General features: G+C 35.3%; 1 protein-coding gene across 1 annotated transcript in view; it reads right to left on the bottom strand.

Annotated features, from left to right (window-relative positions):
• The window catches only part of Yme1l1 (YME1 like 1 ATPase), a 128,700-nt gene that overhangs the window by 11,117 nt on the left and 95,652 nt on the right, over window positions 1–21,931 (bottom strand). The window contains exons 3-9 of the mRNA XM_063238271.1: window positions 15,327–15,489; window positions 13,318–13,416; window positions 8,722–8,831; window positions 6,608–6,758; window positions 6,022–6,105; window positions 4,254–4,336; window positions 404–494 (exon numbers count right to left, since the gene is read on the bottom strand). Coding sequence (XP_063094341.1) covers window positions 404–494; window positions 4,254–4,336; window positions 6,022–6,105; window positions 6,608–6,758; window positions 8,722–8,831; window positions 13,318–13,416; window positions 15,327–15,489 — 781 coding nt within the window. The remainder of the gene's footprint in view (window positions 1–403; window positions 495–4,253; window positions 4,337–6,021; window positions 6,106–6,607; window positions 6,759–8,721; window positions 8,832–13,317; window positions 13,417–15,326; window positions 15,490–21,931) is intronic.

Raw genomic sequence — 21,931 nt, 5'->3', positions numbered from 1 at the left:
TGTAAATTACTAAAAAAGGCTTATGGAAGGCTATATTAAAAAGCACGTTTTTTTTTTATTTAAAGGAGAAAACAAGACAGAATAAGGATACAAGTAATACAGAATTTCAAAAAAAACCAGTAAAAAATCACTAGTTAATAGATTACATAGTCATCTTAGAAATAGTTGTTCAAGTTACAGGATTAAAGCATACAAAGTGGACATTCAAACAGTGAGACTGCAAACAATTGTGTTCAATGAACCAACAAAAACTTAGTAATATGGTCATCTATCTTAACACAGAAAAGCACGTAGTTTTAAAAATAGTATTAACTAACTTCTAATCAGTTAGTCCCTAATAAAATTAAATTAAAAACATATTATTTAATGACATAAAATCATGTTAAGGGAAAAGTTACTCTACCTTTTGGAAGTTTTCCCCCAAGCACAGTAAATTTCTGTGGGTTTTTCAAAAATTCAACAACTTCCTGTAATTCTTGTTTAGCTTCCTCCACCTAAAGTAAGATAATTTGTCAAATATTTTAAATAATGCTTCTTGTTAGTAAATTACCAAGTTAGTAAATTAACAAAGCTTTAAACATCACAAGTTTACTTTGGTTACAGAATTAACTTGGCTTTCTCTTTATGTCAAGGAAAAAGTATACAAAAATGCTCCCGTATAAGCACTCAAAAGCTTCTTTCCTTTTCCTTGTTTCCAACTATACAATGTCTCCTAATCATGCCAACAAAAATGATTTGAAATTCTTACATTTCCTCAATAAACAAAAAGAACACGGGGCAGGGTTAAAAAGAAATTACCACAGCAAGCATGGCCAAAAGGCAAGTTGAGAACCTACAATTCTGGGTCATGATTAGTTTTTACCACTATTTGTGGGACATTTCCCACAAGAATTTACAGAAAACACTATGATTTGTTTGTTTGGTGTGGTTTGGTTTTGACAGAAGGTCTCACTCTGTAGTTCAGGCTGGCCTTGATCTCAATATGCAGCAAAGGCTGGCTTGGAAATTTGCAGTGATCTTTCTGCCTCAGCCTCTTGAGTGCTGGGACTACTTGGTGTCCACCACCATGCCTACCTAGAAAACATTACAACTGCTAGAGTCAGAAAGGTTTTTCTGGCTAGTTTTTGTTAAGCTTGGTAGGTCTTTGAAAGTTACTGATTCAATCCTTAAAATTTTTACTAAAACGTTCACAAAGTTAATCGTTAATAACAAAGCCTTGCTCACTCCAAAGCCCAAAAGAAATGCAAACATGTGTTCAACAAGATACATGTTTAAGAGTATTATTTATGCCAAACTACAAACAACCACATAAAAACCTAATACACAGTACTACAGTATTTGTACAATAGCATTACTGTGCCATGAAGATAAATTAACTACAATTCCAAATAACATGGCTGGATCTCAAAAGCATCACACTGAATGACAGAAGCCAAACCTGAAAGGGCACATTCTACAGGTATTACAACTATTTGAAAAAAAAAAAAAAAAAAAAAAAAAAAACCTCAGAAACAGGGGAAAACTAATGTAAAATATCAGGAATATGATTATACAGAGAGAGGAGGAAACAGTAAGTAGAAAAAAGCTAACAAGAGGCTCTGGAGGTCTGTTAATAATCTCCCTGTTTCTTGAGTTGGGCACTACTGACATAGGTGTGCTCACTTTGTGTTGATTTGTGGTTTGGACACCTTTCTGTGAACATGTCACATTTCAAAAAACTTATGCTTAAAATGTTCTGGCTGCATTATTAAAAGACTACATTTTTTCCCCACATAATGATCAGATGTAGTGGCACACACTTGAAATCTCAGCACTATGAAGATAAACAGGCATATGGTTTGCAAGAGTGTTAACTTTGTCTTTTTCTTCCTTAATTTCCTAACTGCATTTTTAGATTATGTAATTATTTTTCTTCTTTCCATACACAAACATACAAATTATTCTGCAATAAATTTCACCTATTGGCTGATTAACTTAAAAAGAGAGTATTTTTTTAAAAAAAGTATTCAAAGGCAGACACCTAGGAAAACAAGACTGATAAAAAAAAACTGGTCAAAAAAATCAGCCAGGTGTGCTGGTGCACTCCTGAAACCCCAGCAGAAGGCAGAAGGATTGCCTCAAGTTTGAGGTCAGCCTGCGCTCCACATTCCACATGGATATAATGCCAACATTAAAGTGAAAGAGTAAAACAAGAGAGTACTTACTTCTCAAATTCTCTTTCAATCTTTTTGGCAAAGTATTACCAGTGGAATATAAAACCTATTCAAGAAAATGGTGCTAAACACGATTAAAAAATGAATTATTTTAAGGAGCCCATATTAATTTGCACACGTGTGTGTGTGTGTGGTGATGGCACTAGGCCTTTCTAATTTCTTAAAAATTTGATTACTGTAGAAGGGATTAAACTCTACATTAAACTGAGAACATCCCAGCCCTTTTAATTTTTATTTTGAGACATGGGTTTGCTAAATTGCCCAGGGTATCTAATTTGTAACCCTTCTGACTCAGCCGCTGGGATTACATGCATGAACCACCACACCCAGCTAACAGCCCTTATTAAAATTCCACATCAGAGTTGGAAGCTGTAGATCATAAATTTCAATTTTTCTTATAGAAAGTTTCTCCCTAAACATTCCTTGAAAGGCAATTACTCAGTCTCTATCACTCATAAAATCAAATACATATCAGATTTATTAATAAAGCACAGTATAGAACTAAAGTTTCAGAATTTGCATTTGAAGAAAAAAATTAAAATCAGAAATATTTATGTTGACTGGTCTTTGATATAAATTTATGATCCAAATTTGAGTGGCTCCAAGTGTCATATTTCCTTAATCCACTCATTCTCCCATTGTCACAAAACTCCCTTTTTCAGAAATTACACATTGCTCTTCCATCCATATTCTCAGTCGATGATCCTGACTCTGGTTTCACAATCAGCTTTCACCTACTACATTACTAATACCCCACTTTATTTTCTGCTGATGAACATTCACAATTTAACACCTGTTATCACACTGAAATTGTTCATTATCAAGTACACCAATGACACACTGCTAAAAAGAAAGTCAATTATCACTGGAACCATCAACATCACCTCACACAGCTAGCTGGCCCATCTTCCCTGGTGAGGAAATATTTTTTTCTGGTTTATCCCCTCCCCTACTACTTCACAGACAGCTCCTCATTCCCTGCTCTTGATCCTTCCTCTGGCGTGTTAACCCGTGAGTATGCTAAAGTTTAGGTTTAGAACTCTTCTCTTTGCTAGGCGTACTCACTTCCTTGGTAATCTCATTTAAACACATAGAGTTCATATCTTAAATGTAAACTTCAGGATTTTTCATTTCATTTTGAACTTGCCCCAAAATTCCTAAAAGATGTATTCAAGTGCATATTCAGTGCTCTCACCTCACATTTAACATTACTACAACTGAATTTCTTATCTTTATTCTGAATATTGCTTCCATCCACAGTCTAATTTTTTAATTTCAGAAATGGGAATTTTGTTCCTCTAACTGCTCTGCTCATACCTTGTGGTCTTCTTGATCTGTATTTCTCTTATACTTTTAACTTCTAATCAGGGAATCCTACTGTACCTACCTTCAAGACCTAACTACATCTTACCAACTTCACTTTAATGTTTGTCTTAGCATCATCTCTTATCTGGATGACAGCAACAGGCTGTCATCTAACTTTGTACTTTCTAGACTTTAGAGGCTATGAACACAACAACTACACTGTTAAACCACACCATATCTTTGTTCAAAATTTTATGGAACCAATTTTCACAGACTAAAAGGCTGTGTTTATAATGGCTTCTAAGACACTATCCAAAGTGCTCCTACACAAATCCTTATCTCCTACTATCTTTTTACCTATTTAGTTCCATACTTAAACCTGAAAAACCTTATTTAAAGCTGGATGTGGTGGCACATGCCTGTCACCCCAGCACTTGGGATGCTGATGCAGGAAGATCACTGTGACCTCCAAGCTAGTTTGACCTATAAAGTGAGTTCAAGGCCAAGCTAAAATGCATAGTGAAACTATGTCTTAAAAAGACCAAGAAAAGGGGGACAACAAAAAACCTTATATAAAAACGCAGCCCCTCTCCCTCTCTTCTTTAACCTGGTCCCCATAAAGATTCTAAGGTTGCTAGTTTTTTAAATTTATCTGTTTCAGAACAACTTTTAGAATCAAATGCTGTCCTTTGAGTATCAATTATATAATGTACAAAGAAGGCAAAGAAAACTTACTCCTTTAACGTGCTCAAAAGTGACATTTTTCATCTGAACAGGATCTACTGCAGAATCAAGCCCGGTAGTAGTCCAGAAGCGGACTAAATGGAAGAAAACAGATGTTAATATTTAACAGATTAATAAAATTTCAATCATCTTAATTTTTAGATGTAAGAAACCAAAGCCTCCAAAATTAAACATCGGAAAAATCTCTGTTCACATACACCGAAACAAAGTACAGAACAGAAAATAGGTCTTCTGATTTCTAGATCATGTTCAAATAGCAAGTGATTCACATTAAAGACATATATTTTTGTACTTTCCTTTAAAACCAAAAATTATTTTCCTGTTCTTGGACTAATAATAGAAAGCTTAAAATCAATGGTTATCAAATTTCAGTATGAATTTTTGAAAAACCACTTGAAAACTGTGTTAAAATGCAAATCTTCAAAACCGTGCTACACACTAATAGTTTGCAGATTTGAGAAAGAGCCCAGGAGGTTGCATTTTTAACAAGCACCTTCAATTATTCTGACACAACTGGTTACAGATCTACATTGTGAAATATTGCCTTAAACACAGCATAAAAACCCAGTCCATTCATTTAATTAAAAGAAGGAAAGAAATGATTTCACTTTTTAAGTATTCTTCAATAATGACATCTTTAAGCATATGAGAGGAAGAGTTTGGTAGGATAAAATACTTCAAAGCTACCCTGAGCAACTGTTACAAAGTTTTTAAAAATTGCTCCCCAGGTCAAGTGGAACAGTTACAAATGAGTACAGTGATTTCTAATAACTTCATGAAACTAAAAGATTGCCATTAAGACATAGTGGAAATTTAAAGGCAAAAGAAAGAAATGCTTGCTCGGTATGGTGGTACATGTGTGTAATTCCAACATTTTGGGAGGTTGAGGCAGGGCGATCTCAAGCTCAGGCCTACCTGGACAACTCAAGTGAGACTCTGTCTCACAGTAAAAAGGACTGTGGATACAGCTGAGTGCAGGTCTTGGGTTCAATTTCTTAGACAAAAACAAAAAAAATTTCTAACAGAAGAAATGCCTAACACAACAGGAACACACAAGTGGGAAAATACATATATAAAACAGTAATTCTAGAATGGACACTAACAGTTTGAGCCTTTTAATGAACTGTTTAAGGATCTTAAATAATTACAAAGAATGAACATATGGTAAAAACTGAATGATAGCTGAGAAAGTAATTAGAACCACCTACATGTGGTATTTATAACTGTATTTCAGAACTGCAAACTGAAAAGATACTGGATTCATCTGATTAAGAAAAAATTCAATTTATGGGCTTGTCTTTGAAGCACAAGACTGCCTTATATTGTTATTATAACATCCTACATGATGCTAAAATTTGATCATCCCACATGTATCATTTTCTAAAACCCTAGAAAACTAACCACTAGGAATGAAAGGTCTTGTAATGCAATCCACCAGCAGTTCCTTACCAGGTGCCACATCCACGAACCCCCAGAACCACAAGCTAAAATCAACCTCTTTCTTTTAGAAAAAGTACTCAATAGTCAGCCTTGGGTATTTCATCATTGAAACACAAAAAGCCTACATAATCTACAAACAGTGAAAAGGAAAAGAATATTTAAAGAAATAAAAAAGTTGCCGGGGATTTAGCTCAGGGGCACATGTGCCTGCCTGGCAAGCACGGGGACATGAGTTTGATTCATTACCACAAAAAAAAAAAAAAGAAAGAAAGAAAGAAAGAAAAAAGTTAACATGGCAGATAAATAAAAGCATCCTTACCAGATAAAAATGGATTTTTTAAGAGTCCATAAATGCCAAACAGAAGCAGAACAAAAAGAATTAAACGAGTTCGCCTTAAAGAATCTGGAAGAGAGAGAGAAAGGCTTAAGCTGAATACCACCATTGAGATATTGCAGCTAAACAAAATGCAAGTATCAGGATACTGATAATTATACTTTTATAATGTGCAATTTTGGAAGCTAGCATTCTTGTGCACAGCCACAGCCTTTCAGCATCTTCTTCCTCAAAACTTCACGAAACCACATATGCTTTCTGTTCTTGACTTATCTCTTGAGAAAGTAAACTGCCAATATTTCTACTCAAACATAGTTTAACTTATAATGGAATACACCCATGTAAGAAGATGTATGAATTTTTGTTTTTTGAGACAGGATCCCACTATTTAATTGCAAGCTGGCCCTGAGCTCACTATGTAGCCCAGGCTGGTCTCAAACTCTTAGTTATCCTCCTGCTGCAGCCTCCTGAATGCTGGGAAACAGGATGAATGATTTCAGAAAAGTCATTTGTAATAGTTTAAATGTAGGCCTATGACATCTTTTCAGTTATTTTTCTCAAATCAACTTACCATTGGTTTTTTGTGTTAATGTTTGAGCTTTCAGAAAACCCTCTGCAAAACCAGTTTTAAATGCATCTTGTTGAGCTTCAGGTATGTTTTTCGTTTTCATGAGTTTGTCCAAACTCTCAACATCTGATCCTCTGTCCCGCAAAAGAAACCCCTACATGCATGAAATAACACAACAGTATTTATTGGTCAACTGTACAGACAGGGATAACACTCATTTATGTCATAATCACCCACTAAAAATTAATTGCAAGTCTAAAATTTCATTTCTATTGCCAATGTGAAGAAATTAAGATTCAACATCAAATTAATCAACTGACCAGGATACTAATTCTAGATCCCACACGCACACAAATCAATTATTAACATAAAGAAAGTATCACTACTCTGCACTACACTATACTGAAAACACTACCACATAATGCTTAGGATTATAATGGTCTGATATTCACCGTACTTTATCTCTGCTGGAGGAAAAATTTCATTACCTTATTAAGATTAAAGTATTATTCTGCATGGCTAGGCGTACTGGCATGCACCTGTAATCCCAGCACTCAGGAGACTGAGGCAGGAGGATCACTATGAGTTCGAGGCTAGCCCGGACTACAAAGTGAGTTCAAGGCCAGCCTGAACTGCACAGCAAAACCCTGTCTCAAAAAGACAATAAGAAAATAAAATATTGCCCTGCACATACTAAGCCTAGTTCTAAAAATATAAAGATAATTAAGTCATTCTTCTTAAAGTTTCTAGCCCACTAGGAAAAAATATATAAATATTTTCTTAAAAAATGGTTTTGGCAGTGTGGAGCTTCCTTAAAAAACTAAGATTGGTGGACCCATTCAACCCAGTTATTCCCCTTCTGGGTATCTTCCCAAAAAGAATTAAAAACATCATACCACAGAGATATATGTGCACCCATGTTTTATAGCAGCTAAATTTATAATCGCTAGATCTTGGAAACAACCTAAATGGCCACTGACTGAGGAATGGATAAAAAACATGTGGTATTTTTATACAATAAAATATTACTCAGCCATAATTAATGATAAACTGGACATTTTTATAGGTAAATGGATATACCCTGAGAACATATTCATTAGTGTGACAAGCTGAAAGAAAAACATATATATGTGTATATGTATATAAAAATAGTTAAGACAGTTAGACTACTGATTTCTCTGAGTTCGCTGAAGAGAAAGATCTGTATTGGCATTGTTTGGACAACTGAACACAGATGTCTTGTACTCTGGGTGAATGATTTGGGGATGACAACGTACAATGTATGTTCTATTACTACCTCTGATTGATGTGCTTTGAAATTTTATTGTACTTTTATGTTTGAATAAAATGGATTTGAAAAAAATAAAGTGCAAAGAAAGAAAAAAGATTTTGGTATCTAGTTATCGTAGCAAAAGAAATTCTATATACGGAAAACCACAAAGACCTTACAGAGAATGGACATAGTAACTATAGAGGAAAAACATGACAGAGCCACGGGACAGCATTTAAGAACTGTGTGTAATTTGACACATCTTGCAGTCAAAAGCATGGGACAGGGACAAGACTAAGTGGCATACCAGAAATGAGAACCAAAAAAAATGGTCAGTAAAGGTTTGAAATGCCCTGTAAATCAGACTGAGTTGGGTCATCATTTTATTACTTAACATTTTTTTTTTAAATCAGGGATTGAATTCACTACCTCACAGTTACCAAGCAGGCACTTGTGCCGTTGAGCTATATCCCCAGCACTTGACTTTAGATTATTTTGTAAAGACTGATGGGTAGGTCTGGAGGTAAAAACAACATAGTAAGACTAGAAGGAAGAAGATTTTGACTGACCATAGCATTACTAACTTTATTTATACAAGGTACACAAAAGCATTCATAGGTTGGTAGGAAAAATAAAAGCAGCTGTGTAATAAGCAAGTAGAGACAAGGCTCATACTTAGGGGAATTACAACAGGTATAATGATTACGTAAGTCATTCATTTCTTATTATCAGGAAATACCAAGAGAAAATTAATCAGTCAACAAAAGAAATAAAATATTATATGTCCTTGCTGTCTTAATAATTTGAAAATTATTCCTTTCTGAAATGTTAAAAAAGCTCTAATTACCTTCACAAAGGATGGTGCTACATTCTGTGTTTCTGCTACTCTTTCAGAGGTGGACTGCAGACGTCGTGTCCTCGATTTCAAAGTTTTAAAACCCTGAGACTGTATAAAAACTAAACAAAATAGTACCATTTACTTTGTAAGTTGCTAAAAGAAACTAAAATGCTTAATTAGGACTCTAAAAAGCTTATCAGTATGTCTTAGTTTATCTTGTTTTTTGTATTTCTTTTGCCAAACACTTCAATAATACACTTCACATTTTTTCTATCAACGCTTTTTTACAAACAAAAAAAGAACTTTAAATATTTTATTTCATGTTCATGGTAGAAGAGTAAATAGTTATTTCATAGTATAATTTAGAAAACAGGACCACAAAACTGATCATTTTTTTTCTGATCTTTTGTTTTCTTTCTTTTCTGGTACCAGGAATCACTCAAACTTTAATGCTTTTTCTAAAACATGTAGATCATTGAAAGGTAGCAAATCCAAAATTAATTTGGTATTTTCTTGGTAATTACAAAATATTTTAAAAACAAAAAAGTGTCAAAAATCAGTGTTTCCTAATTCTTCAAATCTTAATCCAACTTCTTTCCTTAATAGTATATACCTCAGAAGAGGACAGACAGTATATTCCATTTAAATGTCACTTAACAGTTTTCTGTTTTATCTAATACAACTTACTCAACCATTTTTCACTTATGGGCATTATTCTTTTATTATTATTTTCTTTTTATTCCTTTGGTCTGAAGATTAAACCCAACATCTCACATATGCTAAGCACATGTTCTACCAACAAGCTACAGACTCATTACCTTTTTATTGCTAAAATCAACATTGTAATGAACATTTTCATACATCCTTCAACACATGCAGAACAAATTACTAGAAGTGAAACACTAAGAAATTGCCTTTGAAGAAACTGTTATTGTATGTGCCTAGTTATGAACAAGTGTGTTTTCTTCATACTCTCACCAATACTAGGTCATAAAACCTTTTTAATTTACATAAATTTGGCAAAAAAAAGAAAAAATTGGTATCTTAGAAACTCCAGATTAAAACTCTAAGAAAATTTTAAAAAGATCCTTTTGTATTTTTATTTACTATTTTTCTTAAGTGACCATTTATGTCCTTTGCACACTTCACATTTTTATTTCTTTGTAGACTATAGATGTTACAGGTAATAATCTTTTATAGTGCACATACATTTCATATATACAGTATGTATGGGTATATATTTAGAGAAGTACACTGTAAACATGTTTTAATTATGTTTTTCAATTATACAACACAAGAATGTATATGTTAATGTAACCATACTTTTAAAATATGTAACGTTTTCTCTATTTTTGTCTTGAGTCCCCACTCTCAAACTAAGATTTTTATTTATTTATTGCATTCAAAACTTTAAAATCTGGAATTTATTTTTTGGTACAATATAAAATAAGAACTTATCTTTTTTCCCAAATGGATAGCCAGCTAACCTAACACATTTATTGATAACCTACCACTTGTTCACTGATTCAAACTCTTAATTTTTTTACATTATAGGCCAGTACCAGTTTGAATTCTGTAGTTTTACAGTTATTCATGATACTATTCTTTTGATTTCTACTGCTAAAAATTATGATTCCAAATTTCTACAAGTCTTTTAGAGATTTTACTAGACATATGCTAACTTTATAAACTTTGACATGAATGGATACTGCTATAATGCCATGCTTTCCCATTCATTTGACATTCTCTTTTGTTTAGAGAATGTCTCTTAGTTCTTTTTGTCAGTAAAGCTTTACATGCACACATGTATATATGTATAAACATATATTTCTTGTCAGGATAAACACTGGATTTTGAACAAACTGTTACTAAAATCTGCTAACAGAAAGCTGTTGTTTTCATGTATCTATTTGTATGAAAAAAAGTGAACTCACTATCTGACCACCCTTTGATTTTCTGGCAAATACTTGTATGTTCTACAAATTGAAACTTTGCTCCTTCCTTTAATGACTCAATTCTTTCATTAATCATAATGTTCAGAACTCCCAAATCCTGTCTAAAAACAAGGCACTAGCCATCTTGTTTCTCACACTGATGGCAACGTAAGAGATGTTAAGAAATTTTAAAAAGGGTCGGGGATTTGGCTGAGCGGAATAAGCATCTGCCTGGCAAGCACAGTCTTGAGTTCAATCCCCAGTACCGAAAAAAAAAAAAAAAAAAAAAAAAAAGACACTTTTAAAAGGTTTACCCTGTTTCTAACTTTTCTAAGAGTTTTCACAAAACACAGCAATTAAAATATATCACACAAAATCCATAGCATTTTTCGTCTCCAATCAACATGAATTAACAGGTTTACTAGTGTAAAATTATATCTATATTCCTTGATCATTTTTTTTTTAGCACAAGTCTAGACTTGGTTTTGTCAGATTTTACTTAGGATTTTGGTATTTATTAAGAAACTGACATACTGCATTCTTTTTTCTGCTAATGATCAATTTTAGTAACAGCAGCAACTTTACAACCTAAATAGGGAAGACCGAGGTCTTGCCATGTTGCCCTAAGTAACCGTGAACTCATGGACTGAAGTGATGATCCAACCTCAGCTCCCATAGCAGCCTGGACCAAGGGCACATGCCATTGTGCCCAGCTTTTTACTAAACTTTTAGGGTTGGGACTATAGTTTAGCGGTAAAATGCTTTTCAGCATGGTGTCTCACTATGTACCCTAAGCAGGATACAATCATTCAATTTTTCTGCTTCAGACTACCTAGCAGCTAGTCATAAATACACATACTCACATATAAAGAAAATCTTTTAAACAACAGGAAATTTATCATTCTAGATAAACAATCTAATTATAAAATCATCTGAAGTACTCAGGAGGCTTAGGCAGAAGGATCACTGCGAGTTTGAGGGCAGTCTGGGGTACACAACTGAGTTTAAGGCCACCGTGCACTACATAGTGAGACCTTGTCTCAACAAACAAACAAAAATTACCTGAACTTTGGAGTAATGAAGTTTTTAAAAATTATTATTCTTCAATCAACAGTTATTATCCTACCTATTCTTGGGTCAGTTTTGTCAACTTACATCTAATTATTTCAACACATTTTTATTATTTCACATGGTTGAAGCATTGGTGGCACATGCCCAATAATCCCAGCACTCAGGAGGCTGAGACAGGAGGATCCCCATGAGTTTGAGGCCAGCCTGGGCTACATAAGCAAGTTTAAGGCCAGCCTGCACAACACAGTAAGACCTTGTCTCAATCAAAACAAACAAACAAAAAAAAAAACATCAGCACAGCTGCATGCAGTGGTACATGCCTAGAATTCCATTTACTCAGCAGACTGGAGCAAAAAGACAAAGTGTGAAGCCAGCATGAGCCACTTAAACAAAATTCCATCTCAAGAATGGGCCAATCCTGGAGCAGATGTGGCTTAACTTTAGGCTACAATTGGCAAAGAACACATTGCAGTGAGGAGTAAATGTGAATGTGCATGTGTCTACGGGAACCTGTCTGGAAATTCCTGGACTGAGCACTGATGACAAACACAAATAGGTTGCTTCAGTCATGAATCACACACACAATTGTAGTGTCATGCTCATTCACAGTAGTCTGTGATTTGTAGCTCACATACATTTACTACATAGTACTGTTGAAGAAACCCATCTGCTGTGAGTACTGATCACTGCTATCTTGTTTAAAAACAGAAATGGAGATTCTTCACGTTCCTATTTCAGCAATTTGGGACCGGGGAATTCAGCTCAGTGGCTCAAGCACTTGCCTGCTAAGTGTGAGGTCATGAGTTCAATCCCCCAGTACCAAAAATAAAAAAAGAAATGGAAGAGAAGGAATAAGACTATTTTTGGCAATCTTTCAACTGTTTATAACCAAAGCTCACTCTTACTGACTCCAAGTCTAGAGGTTTTCCTGAGTTCTACTAGAATTAGAAACATACACATCTTTCATGACACATGATCCTAAATTCCATGAAGACGTCTTTTTCATTCATAACTATCACTATCACTTAACAACTATTGCTACTGCCTCTCAACCAGTTAATGAATGATGAATATTTCTCTTTTGAACACTTCCTACTCATTCAGAGTACCTGTCTGCCATCTCTCTCTTTCCCCTATCTTCAAATCATCTTTTACATTAAAAAAATTTTTGATGAATAACAAATAAAATTTGATCTTACTCTCAATTTATTTTCACATATTTTAATTTACTAAAACTCTTCTGGTGTTCCTCTAGACTTTTTATCTCCTTTTAATATTTTTTCTTTCATTTCAATGGGCTTTTGATGAGGGCTAGTAAACAAATTTTAGTCAATTATTGTGAAATAGTTGTAGATATATATCTAGGAGCTGGATTTACTATGATATTTGTCACCCACACACAAAATTTATACCTCCTATTATACATTTTCCTGATCTAAAATAACATAGAACTACCTAAACTGATAGATTTCAAACACTCTTTAAGTCCTACTGTCTATTGCAAATGAGTGGTCATAATCACTAGCATCATTAAAACAAATTTTAAAATGTTAAGTAACCTATTACATTTCTCAAAACAATTACAAGTGTTGCTTCATACCTGGCCAGTAATGAAGATCTGAACAAATTCTTTGAAGAGTTCTTGGATGTTGTCGAAACAAGCAAGTGGAACGTAAAGCACTAAACATATCTAAGTGACCTGGAGGGAAATTGTTAAAGGTAAGTTTCCAGCTTTTCCATACCAAAAACATAAAAATCACACGAAATATTAAGAATTTTTATCAACTGCTATGAAAAGTCACAATATTGGCTGGGGATTTAGCTCAGCGGCATAAGCGCCTGGCTTGCAAGCAGGCAGTCGTGAGTTCGATTCCCAGTACCGATAAAAAGGAAAAAGACAAAAAAAAAAAAAAAAAAAAAAAAACCACAAAAAACCCCAGAAAAGTCACAATGTAAGTTTCACAACTTTTGGTCTGTGATATGACCTTGCTTTCATAAAAGTATCTAAAGTATCATTAGTTTAAGAGCTCTTCATGTTACACTCACTTAACACATTACTTTTACATCTGATATATAGCTATCATTCTAATCAATAGAGGTATGAGGTATAAATTCTAATCAATACAGGTATAAGGTATATATGTTCAAGTGAAAATTACCTTTAGAACATAAAGATAAGAAATTGCTCTTCGGTAGAGACAATTTCAAAAGCTTTAGTGATAAAAAAAAAAAGGCAAACCACAGCTATTGCTATCTTTCCCTTTTCAAGTTTTCATAACCAGTGAGTATGTAAACAGTTCCCTCCAAAGCTGTGAGCATGAATACAGTGATCCTTTCCAACTCCTCCTCTTAAGTAATTCGTCAACCCTTTCCTACTTTTTAGATGCCAGGGACTTGCTTTGTAGCCAATAAATAGTAGCTATTATTGATATATACCAATTAGAATTACATGCTGCAGATTAGAAGAGCAATAATAATATAAATACTAAAAAGTTTATCCTATTGAACACAACACAGAGCAAGCGTTTCAAGAGTTTTATATAAACAATAAAAGGGGGCTGTCAATCTGAGTCCCCAAGCTCAAAACTATTTTTCCCCTCACTCCTGTATTCTTTGTATCTTCATACTGCATGAAAGACCAAAGAAAAGAATTAGCAAATGAATTGTTTATGCAAAGTATAGCTTCGAATCAAATCATCAACTACTCAAACCTTTGAGGAAGCCCCAATATTCCTTCTGTGCTATCCAAAAAGATCTTCTGGAAGCTAACCTGACAGACTGCAGTGTAAACCTACTTATTATGTCAGCGTGTTAAAAGCTTCAAAAAGATGCAGACATCTCATACAAAGAATATTTCTTTATCAATGTATTCTCACTAAGTTTAAATAAGGACAATAAAAAACACATTCTTCCCTGGTTGTGGTAGTGCACACCTGTAATCCCAGCACTTGGGAGGCTGAGGCAGAAAGATCATTGCAAATTTAAGACTAGTCTGGGCTACAAAGTGAGTTCAAGGCTAGCCTGAACTGCAGAGTGAGACCCACTCTAAAAAACAAATGAATAAATAAAACACCTTTTTCTAAATGTGATACAGTATAGTGCTTTAGATCCAAGAACAGAGTATCAACAATAAAAAAAAGTGATTTAAAGAAAATTTTGCTGAAATCCAAACAATTCACACTTAATTAAAAACACTGTTACAAGTCATGGTGGTACACACCTTATAATCCCAGCACTATTGGGAGACAAGAGGATCCCAAGTTAGAGGCCAGTTTCACAACTAAATAAGTAAAATATATACATACAATATATAAACATATATACTACATATATATCAATGTGAATTTGTTTTAATAAATGTACCATGGTTATGGAAAATGTCAAAATTAAAGGGAAGTAAGGTGCAGAGTATACAAAAACCCTTGACACTACCTTTAAAATTTTTCTGTAAATCTAACATTGTTTGAATATGAAAACTTACCAGAAAAAAAAAAAAAAAACCTTAAGAACCTGGTCCATAGTAAATGCTAATAAATGATTTCTAACTATTTTTTTTTAATAATACTTACATGGCTTAGTTTCATTAGTACCACAAATATATAAACATACCACATTTATTTTCAAAGAAGGACTGTGCAGAGATATGAGATGTGTGCCAGTGGGAAGAAATACTTTTGCCTCTGTAAAATCCAGGAAGTAGATCTTCTACCAATTGGTCAATCTGTCCAACTTTTAATTCAGACAATCCAAGGTCCCTTAAATTAAGTGCAGGCTGTAAAAGATGAAGTTAACCAAACAGTAACATTATTGAGACACTTGAAGAGTATTTATGACCTAAAAAAATTTTTCAAATCAAAGACATTAATTTCTTAATATTTAAAATATAATTGATAAAAATACTAAGCTCCCCAGCAACCAGAGAATGGATAAAAAAGATGTAGTCTTTCTATACAGTGGAGTGCTACTCAGCCATAAAGGACACATGAGATTTTTATAGGTAAATGGATACAACTTGAGACCACACTCATAAGTGAAATTAATCAAACATCATACTGGATCCCTTGCATAAGAAATCAAAAGAGTAAAATAAGGTCTAAAATATACAATAGATACTGTGAAATGGGAAGAAACTGTTCAAATGGAAAAAGAAAAAGGCTGGGGAAAGAGAAAGGATGAGAGGTAAAAGGGGAAAGATGCAAGTCAATTGTACTATTAAGATTCTCTTAGCTCATTAAAAAAGGAACGTATGTGCTAATATTGGAGAAATTTTATACCCGTATCTTATACTTTGAGTAATTACTTTAAAGATAACACCATGTAATGTATTAACTATTCCTATTCTATTATTTTGCTACAAAATTGTGTTATTTTTTCTATAAAATAAAAATAACATATATCCTTAAGTTCTAGTTTCACTGAGGTCCTGTGAAGTTTGAAAAAGGCTGAAAAAGTATATCCCTAACGGTATTCTTAAATAAGAAAATGACATTTCAGTATGAATGAGGAAAAAATGTACCTTTTTATTCAAATCAGTATCATCATTGAACTAAGCATTATAATTCACAAATGAGGTTAAGTGTTTTATAGTTTCCCCTTCTTATCACTTAAGGTACTCTCACTTAGTGTTAATTCATCAACAATCAGCCAAACATTTATAATGACTGTGGATGCAGCTCAGTAATAGAGCACCTGCCTAGTGTCCTGTGATGAAAAAAAACAAGAGGAGGGTTGGGGGGTGCGGATACAAAGGGAAAAGAAACTTAAAAGTTACTGTTTTTCTTTGTTATACTACTGAGAAATGAACCTAGTGCTTCCCATTGAGCTATGTTCCTAGCCCTTTTGTAATTTTTTGAGAGAGGGTCTCTACATCTTTAAACTGCCCAACTAAGCTTCAATTTGTGATTCTCCTGCCTCAGCCTCCCAGTATGCTGGTATCACTGGTGTGGCACCACTGCTGCCACGAAGTTTTACTTTGTTATGTTTTATTGTTACCATTCTGGAGTGGATGTTTGGGTAAGCAGTGCCTGATGAAAGCAAAGAAGTCATCACATAGCAAAGAAAGTAAGATCAACTAGGGTGTTCAGCAATATGAAAGGTTTTGACATAACATGGTACTTTCCAAAGACAAATACAAGGACTAACGAGGTCCTGAAGGATATCAATCTGTGTTTCACACCATTAGTCTTATATTGCACCCAGGCTTCTAGTTACTTTTCAAGCACCAAAAATGCCCTTTAACATCAACTCAGCAATTTCACTTGATAAAATAAAGATTTACCAATGAAGGATGGAAACAATGGTATTGTTTCTGGCAACAACAACAAAAAAGAAATAATACCTGTTGTAGCCAGGGGTTGTGCGGAAAACAATTAGAATCAGGACATGGAGTTTCTAATATTATTTCTGTGATGGTCACTCACAGTTAACACAAGAAAATGCAGGGAATCTATCCATGACACCAAAGACATAGAATATTTAGCCCAGGGCCTGAATTCCACAGCAATGTCTCACATGAGTCCAGATGAAAACCCAGAGCCCACGACAGTGTCTCCCAAGAGTCCAACTGGAAGAACATGGCGGATAGATAGCAGCAGCCTCGCAGGGTCTCTGAGAAACTGCACTTGAAATCTAGGAATGGTGCCGGGCAGGAAGCCCTAGGCAAGGGGGGAAATTCTTTGCCGACCCAGGAATGAACTAAATTAAGAGAAACCAACTGAAAACGTAATCCCAGTGATACAGCAGGAACAGATAAGGTCTCAGCATGGAAGCCGGGCCCCGCGTTACTGGAAACTGTGATTTGAATTACCTGCAGTAGCTGTTGCGTCCCTGGTCCCTGTCAGCACAGCGGGGAGAGAGGCGTGAAAGCTCGGAGAATGAGAAGCATCGGAAGGAGTTGGGAGCGGGACTGGCCGGGCGCCCTGCATCAACCTGCGGTGAGTGAGCAAATTGGGACCCCCATAGAGAAGGAGGCTTCAGCGGAGGACATACTCGGACTGGGCAGACTTCCCAGAACGAGATGCTGCACTGACTTCAGTCACATATCTCCCTCTCAAGCGGGATTGGTGGGGAGTGCTTGGCCTGCGAGACGCCGCTGGCTGAGACCCAACAGGCTAGCCCAACTCAGGTCCCAGTGCCTGGAGGTGCACACTAGCGGTGAAGCCTTTGGTAGGTTGACCTGGAGGGGCGGGCCCGGCATAGACTGCCCAGGTCTGTGTCTCCCTGGTGCCGTTGCGGTGGGCGGGAACACCTAGCCCACGCAATTCAAACAGATTGTGGTGGACAGGGAAGGAAGTTGGGCCTCCTATAAACGCTTAAATATAAGGAACAAAGAATATGGGAAGAGGGAGCAACAAGAAAGGGTCCTCGGCCCCCAATCCTGAGAAACATGCAATAGCAGACACGGCACCAATAGACATAAAGCGCTATCTCCAGAGGCTCATAGACAAGTTCAGGAATGAAGTTATTAATGACCTGAAACAAGACATAAGCAGAATAGTTAGAGAAATGCTAAGCACTGCCCAAGAAAAAACAGATGGTACAATGGAAGAACAGAAAAAAAGGGGAGAATTGTCTGATGGAGAAAATAGAGAAAACATAGAATACGTAAAACAGGTTCAAAGAGATTACCAGGAAACTAAAAACTCTATCGAAAACTGGCATAACAGCTTGAAAGAAACTAAGGACAGATTATCTGAACTGGAGGGCAGATTTGTAATATGGGAGCATGAAATGAAAAACTTCTTAAAAATAACAAAAAAACAAACAGCAACAATACAAAAACTAGAAGATGATAAAAGGATCTACAACTTAAGAATTAAGAACATAAGAGAAGAAGTGGGGACACAAACAAATGGACTACAAAAACTATTCACAGAAATAATCCAATAAAGTTTCCCTAATTTAGCAAATGGTAAAGATACTCAGATATATGAGGCATACAGGACCCCAGCCACCTACAACCCAAAAAGAGCTATACCCAAGCATATAATAGTCAAAATTCCAGAAATCCAATATAAGAGCAGAATATTAAAGGCCGTCAGAGACAAGAAACAGATCACTTACAAGGGAACACCCATCAGAATTACAGCAGACTTCTCGGCACAAACCATCAAATCAAGAAGAGTGTGGGGGGAAATAATTCAAGCTTTGAAAGATAATAACCTCCATCTAAGATTGATATATCCTGCACAACTGTCCCTAGAAATTGATGGAAAAATAAGGTGCTTCCAGGTTAAAGAGGAACTAGGGGAATTTGCAACCACTAATTCAACTCTACAGAGAATACTGCAGGATAGTCTAAAAAAGGAAAACACCAAGATTCCAGAAAAATTGGCAGAGAGGCTACAATGAATGGGGCAGAAAACAAAATGCAGAAGACAAGCTGACAACAAACGACAGAAAAAGAGCTCAACAGAAATGAGGCAGAGAAGATAGACAGCTATTTTGGAGAAAACAAGACATCATAATAGCTAGTGCTGATTTAGTATCATCTGGCTTTGAAGTCCCATCAAACTGGTATTCTTCTGTCTCCATTGGTGTTAAAAGGTTGTATCTTATTGGATTTTATTATATATGATAATATAAGCAAAAACTTTTATAGACAAGGAGTTTATATAGAAATCATTGTTCATTTTCTGTTAATTGGTTCTAAATACCCTGCAATAATGTCATTCTCTTGAATGGTTTTATAGTGTCTTGATATGTTTGGTAGTACAGTATAAGAAGTTACGCTCAAAGAATTCAAGAAAAGAGACACTATGGTAACTATTTTTATGTCAGGATATCTTGTGGTGAAACACTATTATGCCTAAATGGTTATGTTTTGACCTGCACTGTTCTGTTGTTATGCCCTCTTTTATCTCAGTCCCCCCCCTTTTTTTAAATTATTTACTTTTCTATTTTATTTTTTAATTAAGGGAAAATAAATAAAAAATAGCAGGATACATTATAGTAACCTACTTTGATTTCCTATTAACTTGATTTGAAATCATGTATTGCCCTCACCATCTTGTTTTGACTGATTTTCCTCTATTCTGCTTTGCTTGATAGTACCAAGTTCGAAAGTATAGGCAAAACTGTGAAGACAATAAGAATCATTATGATGCCCATTCCGGTTGACTATTATTTTCTTTTAAAGTCCTGTAATGTCTCCAATGCTTTGGTTTTATTCTTTACTGTTTAGTTCAATTTTATTATAACTGCCAATTCTTCTTAAAATAGCAAGAGGCAGTATGGTAACCACTGTTGATCAACTTATATTTTGTTTTTACATTATCTATTATGTGCATCCTTTTGATTTGACTGACTCTGTTCTGATATGTCGCATTTGGTTTTACTCTCTTCAAAAAAAGTAAATAAGAACTGTGGGAGTAATAAAACCCAAAATGTGTAATTGTCATTGTACAAAAGAAATGAAAAGAAAAGAAAGTGCTCTAAAGGTTGTAACTGCATATATGTTTAAGTGTGTAAGATAGATAACCATATTACTGAGTGTTTTTTGGATCATTGAACAAAACTGTTTGCACTCTCACTGTCTGAAGGTCCACTTTATATGCTTCAGTTTTGGAACTTGAACAACTATTTCTAAGATGAGAATATGTAATCTATTAACTAGTGATTTCTTACTGTTTATTTTTTAAATTTTGTATTACTTGTACCCTTTTAGTGTTTTTTTACTTTTTCTCCTTAAAAAAAAAAAAAAAAAAAAAGAGTCCAACTGGAGGTCCAGAGCCCACAAGAGGGATTCACACCAGTCTCTTTTACAGATTTGTGCTGGGAAGGCCCAAAGGTCAGCGGTGGAAGCTAGAAGAAAATTCTATGCCAGCGGGGTAAAGGAGCTATGCTGGTAGGTTGAGGGTTCCACAATGGAGCTGAGAAGTCACACTCACAACAAAGACCAGGGCTCTCCTGAAAAGCACCACGGCCATCCTCAGCGACACAGAGGCCCTGAGCTCTTCCATCCTGGAGACCAAGTAGCACACGTCTTTCTCTCCGGAGCCAGGAAGCAATGCTCAATGTGAGGGCCAGAGCTTCTCCAGGAGAACCAATGGCTCAAACAGCAACATGTAGGAGAACCCACAATGCTTCAACACCTCAACGCCTCAACGCTTAGTTTCTCCTTTTCCACGTCTCTATTTATGCTGGCAACTTTCCTCAGATGGGACACCTACACTCAACACCATGCTGATGTAATCCAGCTGGCGTTAAGTTGACCACCAGTTTTTAATCCATAACAATACCCAACATAAGACATCACACCAAGTTTATACTACAGTCATTAAAACTACTAAAAATGAGCTGGGTGACGGCCAGGTGTGGTGGCTCACACCTATAATCACAGCACTTGGGAGGCTGAGGCAGGAGGATCATTGTGAGTTGAGATCAGCGTGGGCTACAAAGTGAGCTCAGGGCCAGCCTGAACTGCATAGCGAGACCCTGTCTCAAAAAGACAAAAAAAAAAAAAAAAAAAAAAAAGCTGGGTGCAGTAGCACATGCCTGTAACTCCAGGTGCTTAGGAAGTTGAGGCAGGAGACAACTGCTGGTTTGAGGCAAGCCTAGGCAACAAAGGCAAACCCCATCTCAAAAAAAAAAAACAATCAATAAATAAAAATATAGAAAATACATAGCATAAACAATTTCATAGAGAGTTCTAAATGAACAAACAGGAATTCAAATCAACCTGTAAGGGCTAGGGGAGTAGTTTAGTGATAAAATGCTTTCCTAGCACAATCAAGGCCCTGGATTCAAACCTCATGACACAAAAAACTTTAAAATTTTAAATATCAGCATGTACAGTCTAATTTAACTATCACCAAGTACAAAAAGATCAACAGACCTGAAAATAAATGTAAAATGTTAACAGCATTATCTCTGGAGAATACAACCACAGAGTAATTTTATTTCACCTACACTAATATTTTCCAAAATGTCTAGTGAGCGTAATTCTGCTGCATGTAGCATTTTTTTTTTTTAATACCAGGGATCGAACCCATGACCTTGTGCTTGCCAGGCAGCTGCTTGTGCTTGCCAGGCAGCTTCTTATGCTGCCCAGCTGTACATAGCAATTTTGACATATGTAACACTCCTGATCTGCAATCTCCCTCCACTCTATTATCCCACTACACAACATGCAATACGTTATTTTGAGAGAAACACCACATTCATACAATTTTCATTTTACTACACTGATTTAACTACTCTATTTTATGAGTAGT

This window comes from Cavia porcellus, unplaced genomic scaffold (assembly GCF_034190915.1).
Source record: "Cavia porcellus strain 051 isolate PalLab524CR breed Dunkin Hartley unplaced genomic scaffold, mCavPor4.1 scaffold_27, whole genome shotgun sequence".
Taxonomy (NCBI): Eukaryota; Metazoa; Chordata; class Mammalia; order Rodentia; family Caviidae; genus Cavia; species Cavia porcellus.
Note: the sequence above shows the minus strand (reverse complement) of the source record. Positions and strands in the feature narration are given on the sequence as shown.